The sequence below is a fragment of the Pleurodeles waltl genome, chromosome 4_2 (genome assembly GCF_031143425.1).
Source record: "Pleurodeles waltl isolate 20211129_DDA chromosome 4_2, aPleWal1.hap1.20221129, whole genome shotgun sequence".
Classification (NCBI taxonomy): domain Eukaryota; kingdom Metazoa; phylum Chordata; class Amphibia; order Caudata; family Salamandridae; genus Pleurodeles; species Pleurodeles waltl.
This window is the reverse complement of record NC_090443.1, coordinates 40,489,796-40,508,236: the sequence shown is the minus strand read 5'-3', so window position 1 is coordinate 40,508,236 and position 18,441 is coordinate 40,489,796. Positions and strand designations below refer to the sequence as shown.

General features: G+C 48.1%; 1 protein-coding gene across 2 annotated transcripts in view; it reads right to left on the bottom strand.

Moving 5' to 3' along the window:
• The window catches only part of LOC138292141 (peripherin-like), a 41,409-nt gene extending 26,312 nt beyond the window's left edge, over positions 1 to 15,097 (bottom strand). Inside the window, exons 1-3 of one of the 2 annotated variants that reach the window (XM_069230546.1) lie at positions 14,091 to 15,097; positions 1,791 to 1,851; positions 1,137 to 1,232 (exon numbers count right to left, since the gene is read on the bottom strand). In XM_069230546.1, coding sequence (XP_069086647.1) covers positions 1,137 to 1,232; positions 1,791 to 1,851; positions 14,091 to 14,602 — 669 coding nt within the window. In that variant the 5' untranslated portion in view covers positions 14,603 to 15,097. The remainder of the gene's footprint in view (positions 1 to 1,136; positions 1,233 to 1,790; positions 1,852 to 14,090) is intronic. The other variant, XM_069230547.1, reaches the window with a different exon arrangement.
• Between the last annotated feature and the right edge of the window lie 3,344 nt (positions 15,098 to 18,441).

Genomic DNA, 18,441 nt, shown 5'->3' with positions numbered 1-18,441 from the left:
GACCTTCTACTCTAGTTATGTCCTGCACTACACAAATGGCTCCATGAAATCTTGTTGTTTTCGTTCCGCTCTCTCCTACTGTTTTACATCTGCAGTTTCATCATTAACGAACCAGTATAGATTATCTTTCCAGTTCCACGGTGTACTTGTCATTCCTCGAAACGGTTCTAACCCTGTGGCACCAATCGATAAGTTACACCAACATGCTTATTTTTCGTTTTGTTTCCACAGCACCCATTCGCCCATTGTTACGGCCTAGCAGCGCATTCAGCTGTCGGGGATACATTTCTAAGCTATGAGAGGTTTCCATGGCAGACCAGAGCCTAATTCGGTGTCTGGGCATGTGCAGTCAACAGAGTGAGGGAGTGTGCCAGCCTTAGTGAATTGTGGGGTTGAACATCTGTTCTCTTTGGGTGGAACATGTCTAAAGTGCTGATGCTGTAGTTGTCAAGTTCATGCCTGTGATTAGCGATGGACCCTGTTGGATGCTCGAATCAGCTCTGTGACTTCACTCTGAGGGGTGTGGCTGAAATAAAGGAGTCTAGAAATTTCCCACTTTCTAAGTTTCCTCCTCAACCCTTCAACAAAATTCCCAGATCTGCAGGGAGGACATTTCCCACTCACGTGTTAGCCTGGATTTGCCAGAAGATGGTTTGGTGCTCCCTATTTCCATTGTACTGCTGAGGAAATTACAAATTACAACATTGGTTCACTCCAGAAGATCCAGCATCAATCCATCTCACCCTACTTGAGGTAGAAAAGGAAGTGTTGGCTTCGGGGACCAGAATCAGCAGTGGTAAGAGAGAACTTGTTCTAAGACAGTCCCACCATCTGAGAGCAGCAGTGCGCACTGCACAATCAGATGAATTACCCTGTGGTGCTCTATCCTTTGTGATCCCTGGAAAAGGACCATTTAGGAAGGCACTGGAGACCGAGCCTTTCTTATAGGTTGTGCTAGTATTTAGTCTTCTCGTGTATGTGCCCATGGGTGGGCATATTTATATCACCACCAATTTACCCGTTACTCAGTCAATAAATGCGCTGTAGGACTATATAATGAAACATTACAGAAGGCATGTGCTGCAAGGAAGCTGCCCAACCTGCTCAGTGTTCCTAAAAATATACCCCAAATGTACCTCTTCATGTAGTTTCTTCAGGAACTCGATCTCATCCATCAAGGACTCAATCTTGCGCTCCAGCTCCAGGCGAGATAGTGTAGCATCGTCCACATCCTGCATCAATGTGGGGCCAAAAAAAGAAGACGATGAGAATGAATGACAGACTGCAAACAACACTGAGGAAGGACAAAGACAGAGGAAGGCGAATTGTGTGAAAGAAATGGGTTAACCGAGAAAGGCTTCAGTGAAAGAAACGTTTGAGGGAAAGAGACTGGTAGGAGGGGATGAAAGATGGAGGAGCAGGTTTGAGAGTGTAGAAAATAGGGAATGACAATAGCTGAGGGATGCTACGGAGGCTGAAAGGATACGAAGGAAGAAGATAGAAAAGGTGCAAAGAGGTGTGAAGAGAATGTGTGAGGGGAGAGGGAGTTCAAGAGAGAAAATGAGATGTGACTGGAAATTTAAGTTTGAGAAAGAGAATCCGTCGTCAGGGGGAGGTTAGATATGAGGGCGAGGTGTGTTGGTGGAAGGAGAAATTAGTGCAAATGAAACTGGAGAGTGAAGGGTGAATGATGGCTGTAAAAGGGAGGGGTGGAAATAGAGACAACCGGTATCAAGAAAGCAAACGTGGATGGAAGAGACAAAAAGTGAGAAGCAAATTCCTAGGCTCACCTTGCGGAACATAATCAGGTTGTTTTCGGCCTCTTCACGCTTGTGAACCTCCTCATCCATCCTGTGCGAAAGAGAGATGAGAAATGAGTGAAGCCAAATCAGCAGCAGAAGGGTTAATTCCACATTCATTCACCTGCGATACACTCAAAGCGGCCTGTGACTTGCATGTGTCCCGGCTTATTAGCGCCTTAGCGAGTCTGCCCCCCCCCCGTGACACCTATGAAGCCTTTGAAAACCATGTTGCTCCTATTCAATGCCTTGGTGAGCCTGCTCTCCATCCATGACACTACTCTGTGCCTCCTGTGACATCCTTTTATTCTACATCTTAGAAAACCCAGCCTACATCAGAGACACTACTCTCAGACATGTATATACATGTTATATATTGCCTGTCGAAGCCTTCCTTAATTTAGAGCTATAGTCTCAGCAGCCTGCATCATATGTGGATTTGTTGTCCAGTATAATCAAGCCCTCCCTTCGCCTGAAGAAAACACTAAAGTGATGGGTGAATAGATAAAATTAATCTCAGCCAATGGTAGTTAGTCTGGGCCACAGTCTAGTCTGTTGTGTTGATGTCTCCTCAGAGAGGAACCAGCCACATGCAAAGCAGCCTTGGTCCTGCTGCAACTTGTACAGTCCAACCTAAACTGTCAGTGCAGATCCTTCCTGAACGGAAATATAAGCAACTCCCAACTAGTTTTATCCTGTTTGGGCCTCACCAGTAGGGAGCAAATTGAGTTATTTGGCACAGTGACAAAGGGACGCATATCCACGCATGCCTGATGCACAAAGGCCATCTCTCTGAGGAAAACGAAATGCTCAGAAGTTGGTCCTTTGCTCTCTGTGCCACTGGATCCAAGCTATGCCTCACTGAGAAGAACTAAAAAACCCGAAATCGGCCTGGTGTTGCTTGTGTTGCCCAATTGGAGGGGACTCGCCTAGCAGTATGAAATGGACTGCTCCCCTGAGGAGCAGATGAGTTCTGACTTACATAGGTCAGGCCTCTGTCTAGAGTGCCAAAGAGAGTGCCCCACCATGGGTTGGGCAGCTACCCACAGATTGCCGTGGTTAGACTCCATCCCTCCATCTCCTTTTGTGTGGTTGATGTAATGCGCTAAGTGGTGTAGGGTATCCCTTGCTCGCTGTTTTTCCTTTGTTTCAAAGTCCAAACGCTCTTGCCAAGGTATAAGATTACAGAGGTACAGAAGGTTGAAGCAAAGCTACGGACCGCTTCCCAGGTGGCGGGTGGAGCAGCCTGTCTTGTGTATTCTTGCTCTGCATTGTGAGACTTGTAGAACTCCTTTATCACCAGTATAAACAGTACTACAAGTCTGAGGTGGCAAAGCAAAAACCTGCACTGGATGAGCTACCCGTGCATGGACCTGGGAAACTCGTGCCCTGTACCTACTGCTTACCCCCTCCCCCCACCACCTCACACACACACACCCTCCTCCAATGAATCAACCCTCAGTCGCTCCCATGGATTTAGCCAACAGAAATGTGCATGCTAGACCCTGTAATTTCCATTTTAATATACATTGTCTGTGTATAAAGAGTCAGTGAATAGAAAATGGTAACGGATGAAGATTTCATACTTGAAATGAAATGAGGTGGAATAGGGAGCCACTTGGTTGTTATGATGAAGGAAGGGCTGCAGTATTTTTAGGGGCGAGTGCAAAGCGCTCCGACCCCTGAAGTAATCTCTCTTTGGGCTTTTAACCACGCCCACTTCACGTCAGTCACTTTCATTGGTCCGTGGGCTTGCCTTTTAAAATCTGCTTGCTTTCATTCGTGATAGGCATGCATACGTCATGCCTTTTCTAGTGTTTAGCCCACCTACACAGCACTGGTAAACTACTGAAAACATACGAGGCTTCATGTTTTCAGCACGGTTTATGGTCTACTTTATCCTTTTATTTTCCACGCAGCTCGATCACGCTGGGATTTGCATAGCACGATCGCGCTCTGTTTTTCCTTTTTCAATTTTAGCGCGACAGTGCTGCATTTTACATAGCGCAATCTCGCTTTGTTTTTTTCTTTTAATTTGTGTGGCAAGACACGTCCGGTTAGGAGTTTACAACGCTAATAGCTCCTACTCGAGCAAATGTGAAACCCATTGTATTGCAAATGCTGATTTCTTCTTGCCACTGAAGTCATGGTTATGTTCCAGTAGTGGTAGAGGTTGCCAGGAGCCACAGAACATGATAATGATGGCAATCTACAAGGATTTGGAATTATTTATAAAGTTAAAGTGCTCTAGTGGAGCTCAATAACATGGAAAAGACCACCAACATGGATATGTTGGGTAGAGAATCGCTCTCAGAAAGGAGGACATCATTGAGCATAATATGTACCAACCGCCTGTGGTTGAGGGCGGCGCCAGGGCTCGCAAGTTGAAGGTTTTGTTGCAGGTCTAAGACGTAAAAAGGATTTGACAGTACACCGTCATACCCATCGCTAAGAGATGTGCTCACTGTCTAACACAACCACCTCTGAAATATCCCTTCCCCCGTCTAACACACTTATCTTGAGGAGGTGCCTTCACTATCTAACACAGCCATCTCTAAGATATGTACTTTATGTCTAACACACTCAGCTCCAAAAGATATTTTCCATCATCTAACACAACTATCTCAAAGTGTGGTCTTTGACATCTAACACAGCTATCGCTAAGGGATGTACTCGCTATCTAACACACCCAACACCGAGATATCCCTTTGATCATCTAACACACTTATCTCGAAAAGGTGCCTTCTCTGTCTACCACAGACATCTCTAAGAGATGTGCTTGCATCTAACACACACAACTAGTGATCCCTTCGATCATCTAACACACCCATCTCTAAGACATTCACTCACCATCTAACATACCCATCTCTGACCGATCCCTTTGATTATCTAGCACACCTATCTCTAGAGATGTTCTCACCGTCTGATGCACTCATCTCCTAGTGATCCCTTCCATCATCTAACACAACTATCTCTAACATACCCATCAAGTGAACCCATCAATGGCCTAACACTTCTAACTATGAGAGGCACCCCTTACTATCAATGCATATATCCAGGACCTAATTTGTAAAAGAATTAGTGTTGGTGCACTAAGCTCTGCTCAGAAGCCATGGCTGGCACAATTAAATACTGGCCTTCCGAATATAAGGCTGTGCAGTCTTCAATCCACCTCTTGCCCCGTTAATTAGCTACTAGACACTGCCTGTCCCTTTGTCTCACTCCTACAGGTTCTTGCTTTCTCATCGAGAGAAGTTTTTTCCATCTTTTTCTTCTATTTTTCTCCCTTTGTGTCTTTTCCCTCTCTTTCTCTTGGGAAATGTCTAATGAGGAAAAATAAATGCAGGTCCCAAAAAAATGAGTGCCTGTGGCTCCCACCGGCAACCACCAATTCAAATTAAACACTGCATACATTTCCTTAAGCTCCCTTTGATCATCTAACACTCCATCTCCAAGAGATGTTCTCATTGTCTAACACAAACATCTCTTAAATACCTCCCTTCTATCTTCTAACACATCCAGCTGCAAGAAATGTGCTTCTTGTCTAACGCATCCATCTTTAAGAGATGCCCTCATTATCAAAGACATCCATCTTTTAAAAAGATGATTTCGACCATCTATTACATCTACCTCCAAGACATTCATATCCCTGCCATCTAACATATTTGTCTCCTAGTGACCCTTCGATCATCTGACACGCTCATATTTAAAAGATGACCTGGTTGTCTAACACATACATCTCGTAAAGGAATGCACTGGTCATATGACACACCTATCTATCAAAGAAAATCCTTTGATCAACTAACATGCCCATCTACAAGAGGTACCCTCATCATCTAACACATTAATTTATTAAAGAGGTAATTTGGCTATCTAATGCACATCTCTGAGAGATGCTCTTGCTGTCTAACCTACATCTCCAAGTGATGACTTCGATCATCCCATCCACCCCATGTCTAAGTGATGCCCTTGTTGTCCATAATGTTCATATCTTGAAAGAGATGCATCATCATGTGAAACATCCATCTCTTACGGAGAGGCTTTTGATCTTCTAACACATGCATCTGTTCAAGTGTTCTTTTTAATCACGTAACATACCATTTTCAAGACATTTCCTCATTGTCTAACCCATTAACATCTTAAAGAGATCCATTTGATTATTTAACACACCCGTTCCTAAGAGATCCCCTCACTGTCCAACACACCCATCTGTATGTGATGCCATACATCGTCTAACACACCCATCTCTAAGTGATGCCCTATATTGTCTGACACACCCATTTCTAAGCGATGCCCTATATTGTCTAACACACCCATCTCTAAGTGATGCCCTATATTGTCTACCACACCCATCTCTAAGTGATACCCTATATTGTCTGACACACCCATTTCTAAGTGATGCCCTATATTGTCTAACACACCCATCTCTAAGTGATGCCCTATATTGTCTGACACACCCATTTCTAAGTGATGCCCTATATTGTCTAACACACCCATCTCAAAGTGATGCCTTATATTGTCTGACCCACCCACCAATTTCTAACAGATACTAATAAGCGTCAATCACAACCCATCCTACGAGTTATTTTTTTTATTTTATCCTATTTGTGTTTATATAGGGCTACTCAACCTAACTAGGGTGTCAGAGTGTTTTACATACAAAAGAAGTAACAGCAGCCATTGCATGTTTGCTGTGCATTCAGTCCGAGATTACGTACAACATCAAAACAGTATGGACGACGAAAAAAGTCTGGTTATTAAGGTTAATCAGTAAATATAGTGCACAATTATGTGCAGAAGCAAAGCAAGCAGGAAGCATGAAAATGATAATCTTACACACCCGCCTCAAAGGCATCCCTTCGATCATCTAACATGCCCTTCCTCTGGAATGTCCTCATCTTCTAACATACTTTTTCTTAAAAGAGTGCCTTTGCCAGCAAACACGCCTATCGTTTAGAAACATACCTTCCATCATCTATCACACCAGTCTGTTCAGGCGATCCCTTTGGTCATCTAACACACCCACCCCTAAGAAATCTCATCTCTTTAGAGATGTGCTGCTGTTGATGTAACACTTGCATCTCCATGAGATGCCATGTATTGTCTAACACATCTATCTTTATTAGAATCTAGCAACTGTCTGTCACATCTATCCATTGTTGTCTAACACACATACCTCTAATAAGATGTCCATTTGCCTAACACATCCTTTTCCAAAAGATTCCCTTTATTATCTAATATATGCTTCTCTAATACAGGACGATTGTCCATCATTCTTATCTCAAAACATGCCAATAATAGTAGGATACACCCATCTCCAATCAATACTTTTGATCATCAACATACTTATCTGTTGGTCACTTTGAACATTAAACACACCTATTCATAGGAGATGCCCTTATCGTCTAATACACCAATCTCTTAAAGACATGCTGTCACTGTGTGACACACCCTTCTCTTAAAGAGGTGCACTTTTGCCTAGCCCACTCATCTCCTAAAGGTGCTCTATATTGTCCAATACACACCTACCTTTAAAAGGTGCCAATGATTGTCTACCTTCCCTACCACAAGAAATGCCAACAATTGTTTGATTGACCTATCATCTGAGGTACGCATTTGATTCTTTAAAATACCGACATCTTAAAGAAATGTATTCGCTCATTTAACATATACATCTGTTCAAATAAACCCTTCAATAATCTGACACACCCTTCTCTGAGAAATGTCCTCATTGTCTAACACACGCACGCCCTAAAAATATGTCCTCCATCATCCAACACACCCTTTTTCAATGGATGCTTTCTCTGTCTATCACACCTAGTCCACGAGATATCAACAACTGCTGGGCACAACTACTTCCAGGAGATACTGCCAATTGTCTAACATACCCATATCTTAAACGATGCATTTCATCATCTAAGAAATATACTCAATTGTGTAAAACACTTATTTCTTTAAAAGATGCCTTTGATCAAGTAATGCACCTAATGCAAGCATTTCTAAAATAAATGCCTTTTACTGTGTAAGACACCCATCTACAAGACATGCACATGATTATCTAACCCAACAATTTGTGAAAGAGATACCCTGGACAGTCTAACACGCTTGTCTCTTGGAAAGACGCCTCCTCATCCTAACAGATCCATCTCAAGGAGATGCTTCCTGTCTTCGAACACATCCTTTCCAAGTGATGCTAACAAAGGTCTAATGCAAACCTCTCAAAGAGAAGCCCTCGTTCATCCAAGATGTAGAGTGGGTAGCAGGTAACACGTTTGTATTTGGCAGGGCCAGCATAGCTTTTCATCCATCGAAAGGTGATAAATAGAGTATTATTCTATTTGGTAATAGTAAAACGTTATTCACAGCATTTATAAATAGCAAAGGTATAATATTAAGATCCGCACCAAAACACGTTAATATTATCAACACAACAATAATCAAGAAATGCCCCTTATATTCTAAGGCAATCGTCCTGCAAAGGATAAAGAGGTGCCCATGAACAGGAAATGTCCTGAACTGATAAATACATGCGTTACCAACAAACACCTTTCATCGTCTAGCACTTCACCTGGCTACACCCAGAGTTGCCTAACATGCAAATCTCAAAGACACGCCATTGATTATTCATACAGTAATCTCCCAAAACACCCTTGATTGGTTTCACACACCAGTCTTCAAAAAATGTCATTGACTGTGCAACACAACGATCTCAAAAAGATGCCTTTGATTTTGTAATTCATCAATCTCCAAGAGGTGTTTACTGATGTCTAACATGTTCCATACCCACCTCAAGAGACGGCTTTTAACGTCTTAACACTCATATCTCCAAGAGATGTCTAGTCATGCCTAAAACGTACACGCCCACCTCCAAAGATGGCTTTTAAAGTCTAAACATTCATATCGCTAAGAGATGTCTACTGATGTCTAACATGCAACATATTCAACTCTAAGAGTTGGCTATTAACATCTTTACACTCCTATCGCCAAGAGATGTCTCTAATCGCCAAAGAATGGTATCCCTAAGAGGTGTCTCAATGATCTAACACTGGTGTCTTAAAAATAACTTTCTGATTGTCTCCACCCCTATTTCAAGCAATGCCAGCAATCATACAACAAACTGCTCTCCAAGAGATGCTCTGATCATCTAAAGTAAAAGTAAAACTTAACTGGATATCAGGCTCATTATACCATTATGCAAAAAACAAAGCTAACAAGCAAAAACGTAAATCTTTATTGCCTAGTGGGTATACGATACCATTATGCATAAAAAAGACTAAAAATAACACAATCAGCTTCAATTGCGAATGGGCGCTACCAATACATAAACTATAAAATTCTATTAATTGAGCACCCTAAAAAATTACTTAAACCAGTCATAAGTTTTACAGTTGTTGCACAATCTGCATGAGTTGCTCCATTTAAATAGTTTATCAATGCTGCCGGCGCTATATGAATAAAATATAACCTCAACAGTGGGTTTAAATAAAATGATCTGCCATTAATAAGTCTCGGGCAATTACACAGTAGAAACGTCCAGCATTCTGAGGCGCCCGCATAAACGGCAGCTCAGGCTAGATGATCAATAAATCCGTTCCCCCCCAAAAAACAGATTTTATAGTGGAATCTAAAGTCAAGAAACTGTCCCTAACACTGGATTTCATAGTTTCTGCTAAACGCCCTTGATCATAACCTACCTACGTTTGCAGAAGAAGGCCTCACTCATCTGCCACACCCATTTCTGAGAAATGGTGAAGACTGCCTAACACCAAACTCTACAGATGCCAGCCATCATACAACGCAGCTGTCCCCATGATGGGCTAACACACCAGCCACACAAGTGTTGAGTACCAGTCTCCAAGAGGTCCTAATCCGACTACTGGGTGTGCTGGTGAAACAGGAGCGGGGAGCCTGTCCTCTTTTGTTATAATAATAATTTAACAATTTGCAGTTGGTAAGGGTTACTCATTTTATAAAATCCTAGTGGCTGTAGTGAAGGTACGATAAAAAATACCTTGCAGCACATCTGTGTTTCAAGAGCAGAGCAGGTATGTACCAGGTGTAAGTGGGGCAGATAAGAACTTCTATGACCCACTATCTACCTGTTCAATGAAAATGGACAGAGCATGAGTTGGATCCATATTTGCCCTTTGATTTCCTGTGGTTTTCTCTCCCCAGAACCTGTACCAATCTATTTCCTTCTGTGTTTTTATGTACCGTGTTTAAAGTTTTTATCATATGCACATTTGGTGCGTTCACGGGACTGTGACTATAGATGTTCGAAGTTTACTTCTGACTCTTTCCACCTTGGAGAGTGTCACTTGTGACATTTTATTCCCTCATGACCTTTTAATCTCTAAAGCCCCTTCAGTCGTATATCACAACCTCTTTGTCGACCTCCTTTTTCATATTGTGACCCCTTTTGCCTATCCCAGCTCCCCAGAGTCATGTCATGACTTCTTAGAACTTCTTCCAGTTTCATGTCATGATTTCTTATTCCCCTTTCAGTCTTACATCGTGATCCCGAGATCCGCCCTCCGGGCACCTATCGTGACTTTGTTTTGCCCTTGCATTCTTATAGTGTGGCCCTTCATACCCCCACCTCCCATTCTCATAGTGTCATGTCTTATTCACCCTCATGTATCGTTAACACCTAGCCCCCACTTCAGTCTCATATCGTGACATGTTGTTCCTCTCTCCAGTCTCGTGACTTCCGTCTTCTGAGCTCCTTCAGTATCATGTTGTAGCTCTAGTTCCAGCAGACTCTTTATCGGGGTACTGCCGCCACCGCGTCTCGGGGAGTGGGGAGGGGCCCAGCATCGACAGGGGCGGAGGGAAAAGCCACACTGGGGCTCAGCTGGAGGATGCCCTCCCCTGTCCTTCCCTGGGACTGAGGGAGGCTGACCTCATCTTTAATTCATGACCCTCCGGGTAGAACTCCGTTTACAGGCCTTTTCGGTCAACCAGAGGCAAAGACAACAAATATTGATTTTATCGCTGTTCCTTCGACCACAAGAAACAACGCCTGTCTTCGAAGTATGTAGGGCAATGGGGGGGGGGGGCATGTGGGAGAGAGGCAAAGCAGCCTGGATAGTGGTACAGGGCACTAAGGGTGGGGCACAATCAGATGCACATAAGGTAATTTTTGAAAGGTCAGAAGGTACACCCTGTATAGGGACCCTTTGCCCTGCACCGTCAAACAAGATGCTTTCAGGTCCACCATGGGACAGCACAGGAACCAATCTAGTACCGTAGGCATGGAGCCCCACCCTGCTAGGGCAGATTTCCCAGCATCTCATGGACCCCGCCAAACACCCCCTCCGCCTCAGGACAGCACCTGGCTGCACCCAGTGCAGGGAGCCCCACCTTTCTGTGGCATCTTCCCCCACCACCTGGTGTAGGTATTCAGACTCTTGAATGATTCTGTCCTCTTTCCTCTCCAGAACTTTGACTCACCCCAAACCCATTCTACTACTTTCAACTCCAAAATAACCCTGCCTAAGCTCTTCCCTCCTCTACCGCATCTAGCTCACCGCAAACCTGTTTACTACCATGATCTCCCAAACAACCTACTAAATTCTCCCTCGTTTATCTCACCTTTGACTCATCCAAACCCCCCCTTGCTACTATGATCCCCCTAACCCTTTCCACAGACTCTTCCCTCCTCCATCTCTCCTTTACTCATCCCAAGCCTCGTCCTATTACTATAAACTCCCAATTAACACTTCTGGATTCTTCCCTCCTCTGTCCCTCCATTATCTGGCCAAATCCAACTAACAAACTCACATATCCTGTGCTCAAATTAACTAATAGTAATACTAATACTGTACTCATATTTCCTTATACTAATCCACCACTAATTCATCTTGGGTTCCAGATTAGCGTGCTACTCGCTGAAAAGTGCTTCGATGACTCGTCAGGGGTAGTAAGCACCATATAAATGCAATTAAAATAAAAAAAAGGTCCAGCTCAGGGCCCGCTTCTGCCTGCTTCTTCCCTCAGAACAGCGAGCCCCTCCCCGAAGGTAGACTCCCCCGCCCTCCTGAGCGGATCACCCCGCTGCCCCAGCACCATTTACTAAGAGGTCCACCTGGAAAATGTAGCTGCCCTCTTACCCCTTCTAACACTCATCCCCGGCCCAAGGCCACATACTGCCTTGTCCCCCCATCCACCCTGTGCACCCCCCACCTGGGTCTGCACCCTAAGCGGACAGCCCCACCCGGGGACTGCGCCAGCCCTTCCACCCCTGTGAGGGTGCTGAACTCTGAGACTACATCTTTTGTTGCCAGCACCCTGTGAAGATGGCCCCACCCAGGACCGCACCCACCCTGCCTGGGCAGTTAGCCTCATCACGAAGCATTGAGCAAAGACAAAGCCCGAAGCATGTGCTCCCCAACCACATCCAGGAATGTGCACCCCTGCACGCTGCGGAGTCAGAGCCCCGCCCCAGCACTGCACAAATGCCCCCTCCTTTCACCTCTGTGGGCAGGGTGCCCCACTGCTGAAACCCGCCAGCCCCGCCCCATCACCCTCCGCGGAGATCTCCCTTATGGGACGAATCTTCGCCAGCTTCCAGGCACACGGTGCTAGGACTCCCTCCCACGGAGCTACACTGCCCATCTCCGACCCAGCATCCAGGGCAGGGACAACGGCCGTTCAGCACCTGCCCCACCCTAAAACGACCTGACCTGCAAGATCCTGTTCAGAGAACCCCGCCCTGCAGCCCAGCACCCTGTGCAGAGAGGCGCGCCGTGGAGCTACACTAGTCCCTTCTCCCGTATTCCGTGCAGGAAGGCCCTCTCAAAGAGACCTCCGTAGCCCACAGCGATGAACTCCCGGGTTTCAGATCCGGTATTTCGGCCGGTCTCCTAGCTGGGAAAGAGTGACACCTCCTGCGCTGTGGGAGTTGTAGCTGTGGATTGCTTTCGTTGTACCAAATGGACTAACGCCCCTGATTTCAAGGATGTGTAAGAGAAAAGCAGAAGCCCAGGACTGCGAACATGGAGTCCTAACCACGAGGAGCTTGAGTGGCCACCTTGGTGGACCCCTTCTCTCCGACTGACTCACTGACCTCTCTGCGTGTGGCCCTCCAGGGTGCCCACCTCACAACCCTGTGTCCTTCTCACATTATTAGTTCCACCCTGCCCCAGGACCCCACTTCCCCCCACCTCTCTCAGAAGCTTGGCCTCCTGCCAGCTGGTGTGTCAGAGGGTTCCCTGGGGTCCTTTCTCCCCCTGACTCTTGGTTCCCCCTGGGCTCCTGCGCTCCTCTGACGGCGATAGACTCCTCGCCTCTGCTGGAGAAGGCCCAGATCTCCTGCAGTTTGTCTTCGGAGTGCCCTCTGGGCCCCATACACTTCTGACCTGTGATTGAGAAGGCCCAGTTCCTTACACAGGTGGTAACAGACCCACATACACCTCTCAAATCTGCTTGAGAAGGTTGATGAACAGCCATCATGTGATCCCTCTCTGTAGAACCCCTAAAGCCTGTAACGCCCCAAACATCTTCTTGAGTATGCCCAGATCTTCCAACAGGTGTTCCCACTTTCCCCATACTGCCTTAAAAGTCTCACCTTTGCTTGTCAGGCCCAGACCCTCAAACATGGGGTCTCCCTGGGTTCCCGCCACTGTCACCACCCTCTTCACCCATAACTCCCCTCACCTCTGCCTCACAGGACCCTGGCCAGACCCTCAAACAGGTTGCTGCAGACCCCCTGAAACATTCTGCTCCGCTTGAGAAGAACTGGGTCCTCCAGCAGGGTGTCCCTGTGGTGTCCTACCACTCCAACACTCCCCTATTGCCCTCACCTCTGCTCCAGAATGCCCAGGTTCCTGCCCCGGGTAGTCCCCCTGGGGTCCCTCTGCTCCCATGCCCCCCAGCCCCCTCACATCTGCTTTAGAATACCCAGTTTCCTGCACCCGATGGTCCCCCTGGGGTCCCTCTGCTCCCATGCCCCCCAGCCCCCTCACCTCTGCTTTAGAATACCCAGTTTCCTGCACCCGATGGTCCCCATGGGGTCCCTCTGCTCCCATGCCCCCCCACCCTTCACCTCTGCTTTAGAATACCCAGTTTCCTGCACCCTATGGTCCCCCTGGGGTCCTGCTGCTCCCCTGCCCCCGATGTCCCCTCACCTCTGCTTTAGAATACCCAGTTTCCTGCACCCCATGGTCCCCCTGGGGTCCCTCTGCTCCCACGCCCCCCAGCCCCCTCACCTCTGCTTCACAATACCCAGTTTCCTGCACCCGATGGTCCCCCTGGGGTCCGTCTGCTCCCCTGCCCCCGATGTCCCCTCACCTCTGCTTGAGCAGGCCCAGGTCCTCCAGCAGGTTGTCCCGCTCCACCTGCACGCGGTCACGGTCCTTGCCCAGCAGCTCCAGCTGGCCCCGCAGCTCCTTGAGCTCCTGCTGGAACAGGTCGGTGGCTCGCCGGGGCTCCTTGGCCTTGACCTGGCCCAGCTCGACCACCAGCTGCGCGTTCTGCTGCTCCAGGTAGCGCACCTTCTCGATGAAGCTGGCGAAGCGGTCGTTGAGCTCCTGCAGCTCGGCCTTCTCGTTGGAGCGAGTGGTCAGGAAGTCTTGGTTCACGGCCTCGGCCAGGGCGAAGTCCACCCGGTCGTAGGATGACCGGACCACGGGGGCGCTGGAGCGGGCCCGGTAGGCCGTGGGACGGGCGGCGTGGATGGACGAGGGGGTGGCCATCAGCCTGCCGGACGTCGAGTAGCGGGAGGATGAAGAGTAGGAGACCGGGGAGAGGAGAGGGGCCCCGAAGACCCGGCGGTAGGAGGTGGACGCCGTCCTGTGGCTCATGGTGCGGCCGGGGATGGAGGGGGCAGGCTGGGGAGAAGTATGCACTGGAGAGGGCAGGCAGAGGTGGCCTGGGACAGAGTGGAGAGAGCAGTCGGTGCAGGAGGGCACAGAGAGAGTGGTAAGGGGTGGACAGTAGTGGCGGGCAGGTAGGCTGGGTGAGACAGGAGGGATGCTCTGATACAAGTTGCCTTTATAAGTCAGCAGCAGGCTGGACCAGAGAGTGCGCCTGAGCCCCTCCCAGCCGGAACAACGCCCAGAGGCTGCACAGGGGAGGAGGAGGGGGACTATGGATGAGAGGAGAGGGCGCACTGCCCGAGAGCCCTCCCCAAGTATGGACGGGGGGCTTAGGATGTGCCCCGTCAAGAGCCGCGCCCCAGGGTGCAGGAGGAGCTAGAGATGCGAGGCAGGGAGACTCGCAGAGAGCCCAGCGCTGGGATGGAGCCTGGGATGAGGGACATGGTGCACGTGCACCGCTGAGAGTCCTTACCACAGACTGATGAGGGGCTGTAGGGGGAAAGAGGGGGTGCCCCTTGGGTATGGTGTCCTAGGTTGTAGGAAGCGCTAGAGAGCGGGAACAGGGAAAGTCCCGCAGAGAGCCCCGCACAAGGATGGAGCTAGGGAAGAGGGACAGGGTGCACCGCCGAGAGTCCTGTCCGCAGACTGATAATGGGGTGCACCGGTGAGAGTTGTGCACTACGTTGTGGAAGGCGCTAGAGACGGGGCAGAGGAAGAGCTGCAGAGAGCACCTAAAGGATGGAGCAGGGAGCTGGGATGGCAGTCAGGGCGAGCACGTGCGCTGCCAGTTGTTGGACGGGGACTGGGGATGAGCGACTTGGTGCATCGCTGACACCCGCGCCCTAGGCTGTAGGAGGCGCTAACGATGGGAGACGGGTGCCCTGCCGAGAGTCCGACACAAGGATAGAAGCTCCCCACCCCATGGAATGGATGTCAGGCAGGGGGGGGGCACTTCCACGGCATGTACACACAGGCGTGCACTGCTGGGAGCCCTGTACAGTAATGATGGTATAGTGCTATGAGGGGATACTGCAGATATCGGAGGGGCGCGCTGCTACGAATCCAGAGCAGAGGGTATGGATAAACACTGACACCACTGTTTGAGTTTTGAATGCGGCAAGTGATGAGAGGAGGCGCGCTGTTGAGTGCCATGAAAAAGTGGGGGAACTGAGGAGGGCTAGTGATGGAGCCCGCGAGGGAAAGGCGGGGGAGGAGGAGGCAGAGTGGTTGGTACTTCCGAGAATCCTGCCCCAGACATGGTGATGTGGAGCTGGCCAGCGATGGGAGGAAGAGACGCACTGTCCCACCCAAATGACGGGGACTGGAGGGCGGTGCCCTGCACACAATGCTTCATTTGAGCCGGTAGTTACAGGTGGGACCTGCATTTTTGGGGACCGGCATTTATTTTTCTCCATTAGGCTTCGATCCAGAGCAAGAGACAGAAAAACACAAAATGGGGAAAGTAGGAGGAAGAGAAGACGGAAGCAGTGATGAAGGGATGAAGCAAGATAGACAACAAGTGTCTGCAGTAGTGAGATGAAGGTGCAGGGAGCGTCTGGTGGTGTGCTAAAGAGGCCAGAGGGGAAAGTAAAGCTTTGCAGCCCTTGTATTCCTCACCACGATCATTGATAGTGCCGACAGTAGGCTTCTGAGCCCCTATACCTATTCCTTAGTACATTAAACACTGTCCCAAATAACACTACCCAAGTGAAAAGGGAAAGCGCTACACCACTGACAGCCTACCCGGGGACAGCATTAGTGCCTCAAGGATACAGTGGGTCCCACCAGCAAGTAAAGAAAATGACCTCTTTGACTGATGTTGGAGTAGTTTGTAAAGCTATTATCCTGGTTTAATGGGCCCCGGCCCCACTGCACCTGCTGCACCAATGGTAGCCACACCAGTGTAGAACAGGTGGGCCTGGGTAGAGATGGAAGGACTGAGGGACTGTACCTCGGGGTGAGAAGGCTCTAGTATAGCGCCTGCCGATGAAGGATTGGATGGGTGTGACCTGGGGAAGGAAGGATAGCGGAGGAAGGGGCCCAGGGATCAGCCCAGGGGATGGGACAGGCCTGGGTGTGGGAAGGAGGGCGTGGGGGTGAGCCTTCTCTAGGGATGGAGTCCTAGAGCTGGGAAAGGCTAAGCATTATACCTGGCGTGGGACAGGCCAAGGTAAGGGGCCAGCTGACGGGAAGGGTCTAGAACATGATCCTTGGGATGGATGAGCTTAGAAAAGAGGGTGGGTGATGGAAAGGCACCTTGGGATGAGATAGGCCTCTGCTTGGAATCTGCAGACAGTAGCTCTCAGCAGGTTTGATGGTAAGGGTGTTACAGCCTCAGACCTCAGACAGTTGCAGTAGCAATGCAATTATTTAGTCCTTACAACTTGAGGCCTTAGACAGCAGAGCTGTTTCTTACGTTACACAGAACTCCCACGTTCAGACAGCAGAGCTATGCATTGGGACATACCGATCTCAGGCTTGAGACAGCAGAGGTATACCACAGGTTATAGAGTTCAAGCTTCAGTCAGCAGCACTATCTTTTAGGTTACATAGATCTTCCATGTCTTACGGGAAACAGGTCTTACAGGACACGCACATCTCAGGCTTCAGACAGCAGAGCTATCCATTAGGTGTTACAGAGCTTCACAGGCTCAGATGACCAAACTACCCCTCAAGTTACACTAACTGCTGAATTGTGACAACAGGGCTGTCACCCAGGTTACACAGATCTCAACCAGTGAGCTATAAAAGTATTTATCCGCTTACACATATTCCATGCCCTCTGTTTGTGGACAGCAGAATCATCCCTCAGGTTACAAAGATCTTTTATGCTTTCTACAGTAGAACTATCCCTCACAATACAGAGTTAAGAAGAAGGAAGACAACAATGTCATGCTCGATTAACACAGATTTCACAGGCTCAGAGAGCAGAGCTTTCCCTCAGGCTACACCTATCATGCGGCCTTATGCAGTAGAACTGTTCTGCAGGTGAGACAGATTTTTAAAGGAAATCATCTCAGGCATTCAAGCTTTCTCTCAGGTGAACCAACTCTTACAGGCTCAGGCGGCAGAGCTAGCAACAGAGCTATCTGCCAGAACACACAAATCTTACAGGCTTTGCCCTTGAATGGAAAAACATCCTTGGCTTACACAGTGCTTAAAGGCACTAGACTCAAATTTTAGTTGCCCTCTGGCTAGCAGCTCTTACAAGCCTCAGACTGCAGAGTTACTGCAATACCAGACATTTAGAATAGCAATTTCCCTGAAATGCGTCAGCTCTTGGAGATTTGTTAATGGGTGACTGGGGACTATATACTTCAGAGCCTGGCATGCCCATTTGTAAACTCAGGTTCATCCTCGTAAGATTCCTTTAGACTCTCCCGAGTCTGAGGTCTAAAAATTACCGCATCTCTTTGGAAAGTAATTTCGTTTGGGTACTTGTAACGTTAGCTAGTGTTGGACTCTCTGGATTTTATTGTTCTGTATTAGATGCTGTAAGCCAGGGGCTGAACTTCCCACAGCCCCATTTCAATTTCAATGTAAAATCTGACCAAAGACTAAATGTTCCTGTTGCAGAGACAGAGGGCCTGGCTTGATGGAGTCCCCTTTCTGCAAGTTATCGCCTGCAATAGTTCTCAGCTGACTTCCTTCTACAGCTAAAAAGTCAACTGCTCTCTCTACCCCTCAGCCCTTACCACTCTCCAGTCTGGAGGCAGTTCCATGTTTGAATGGAGGGCGCATATCTGCTTGTTGAATGGTAATGTCTGACATTGCCCAATTTCCGATTTTCCAATTTTGTTATTAAGATTTAGATCTACAATGAG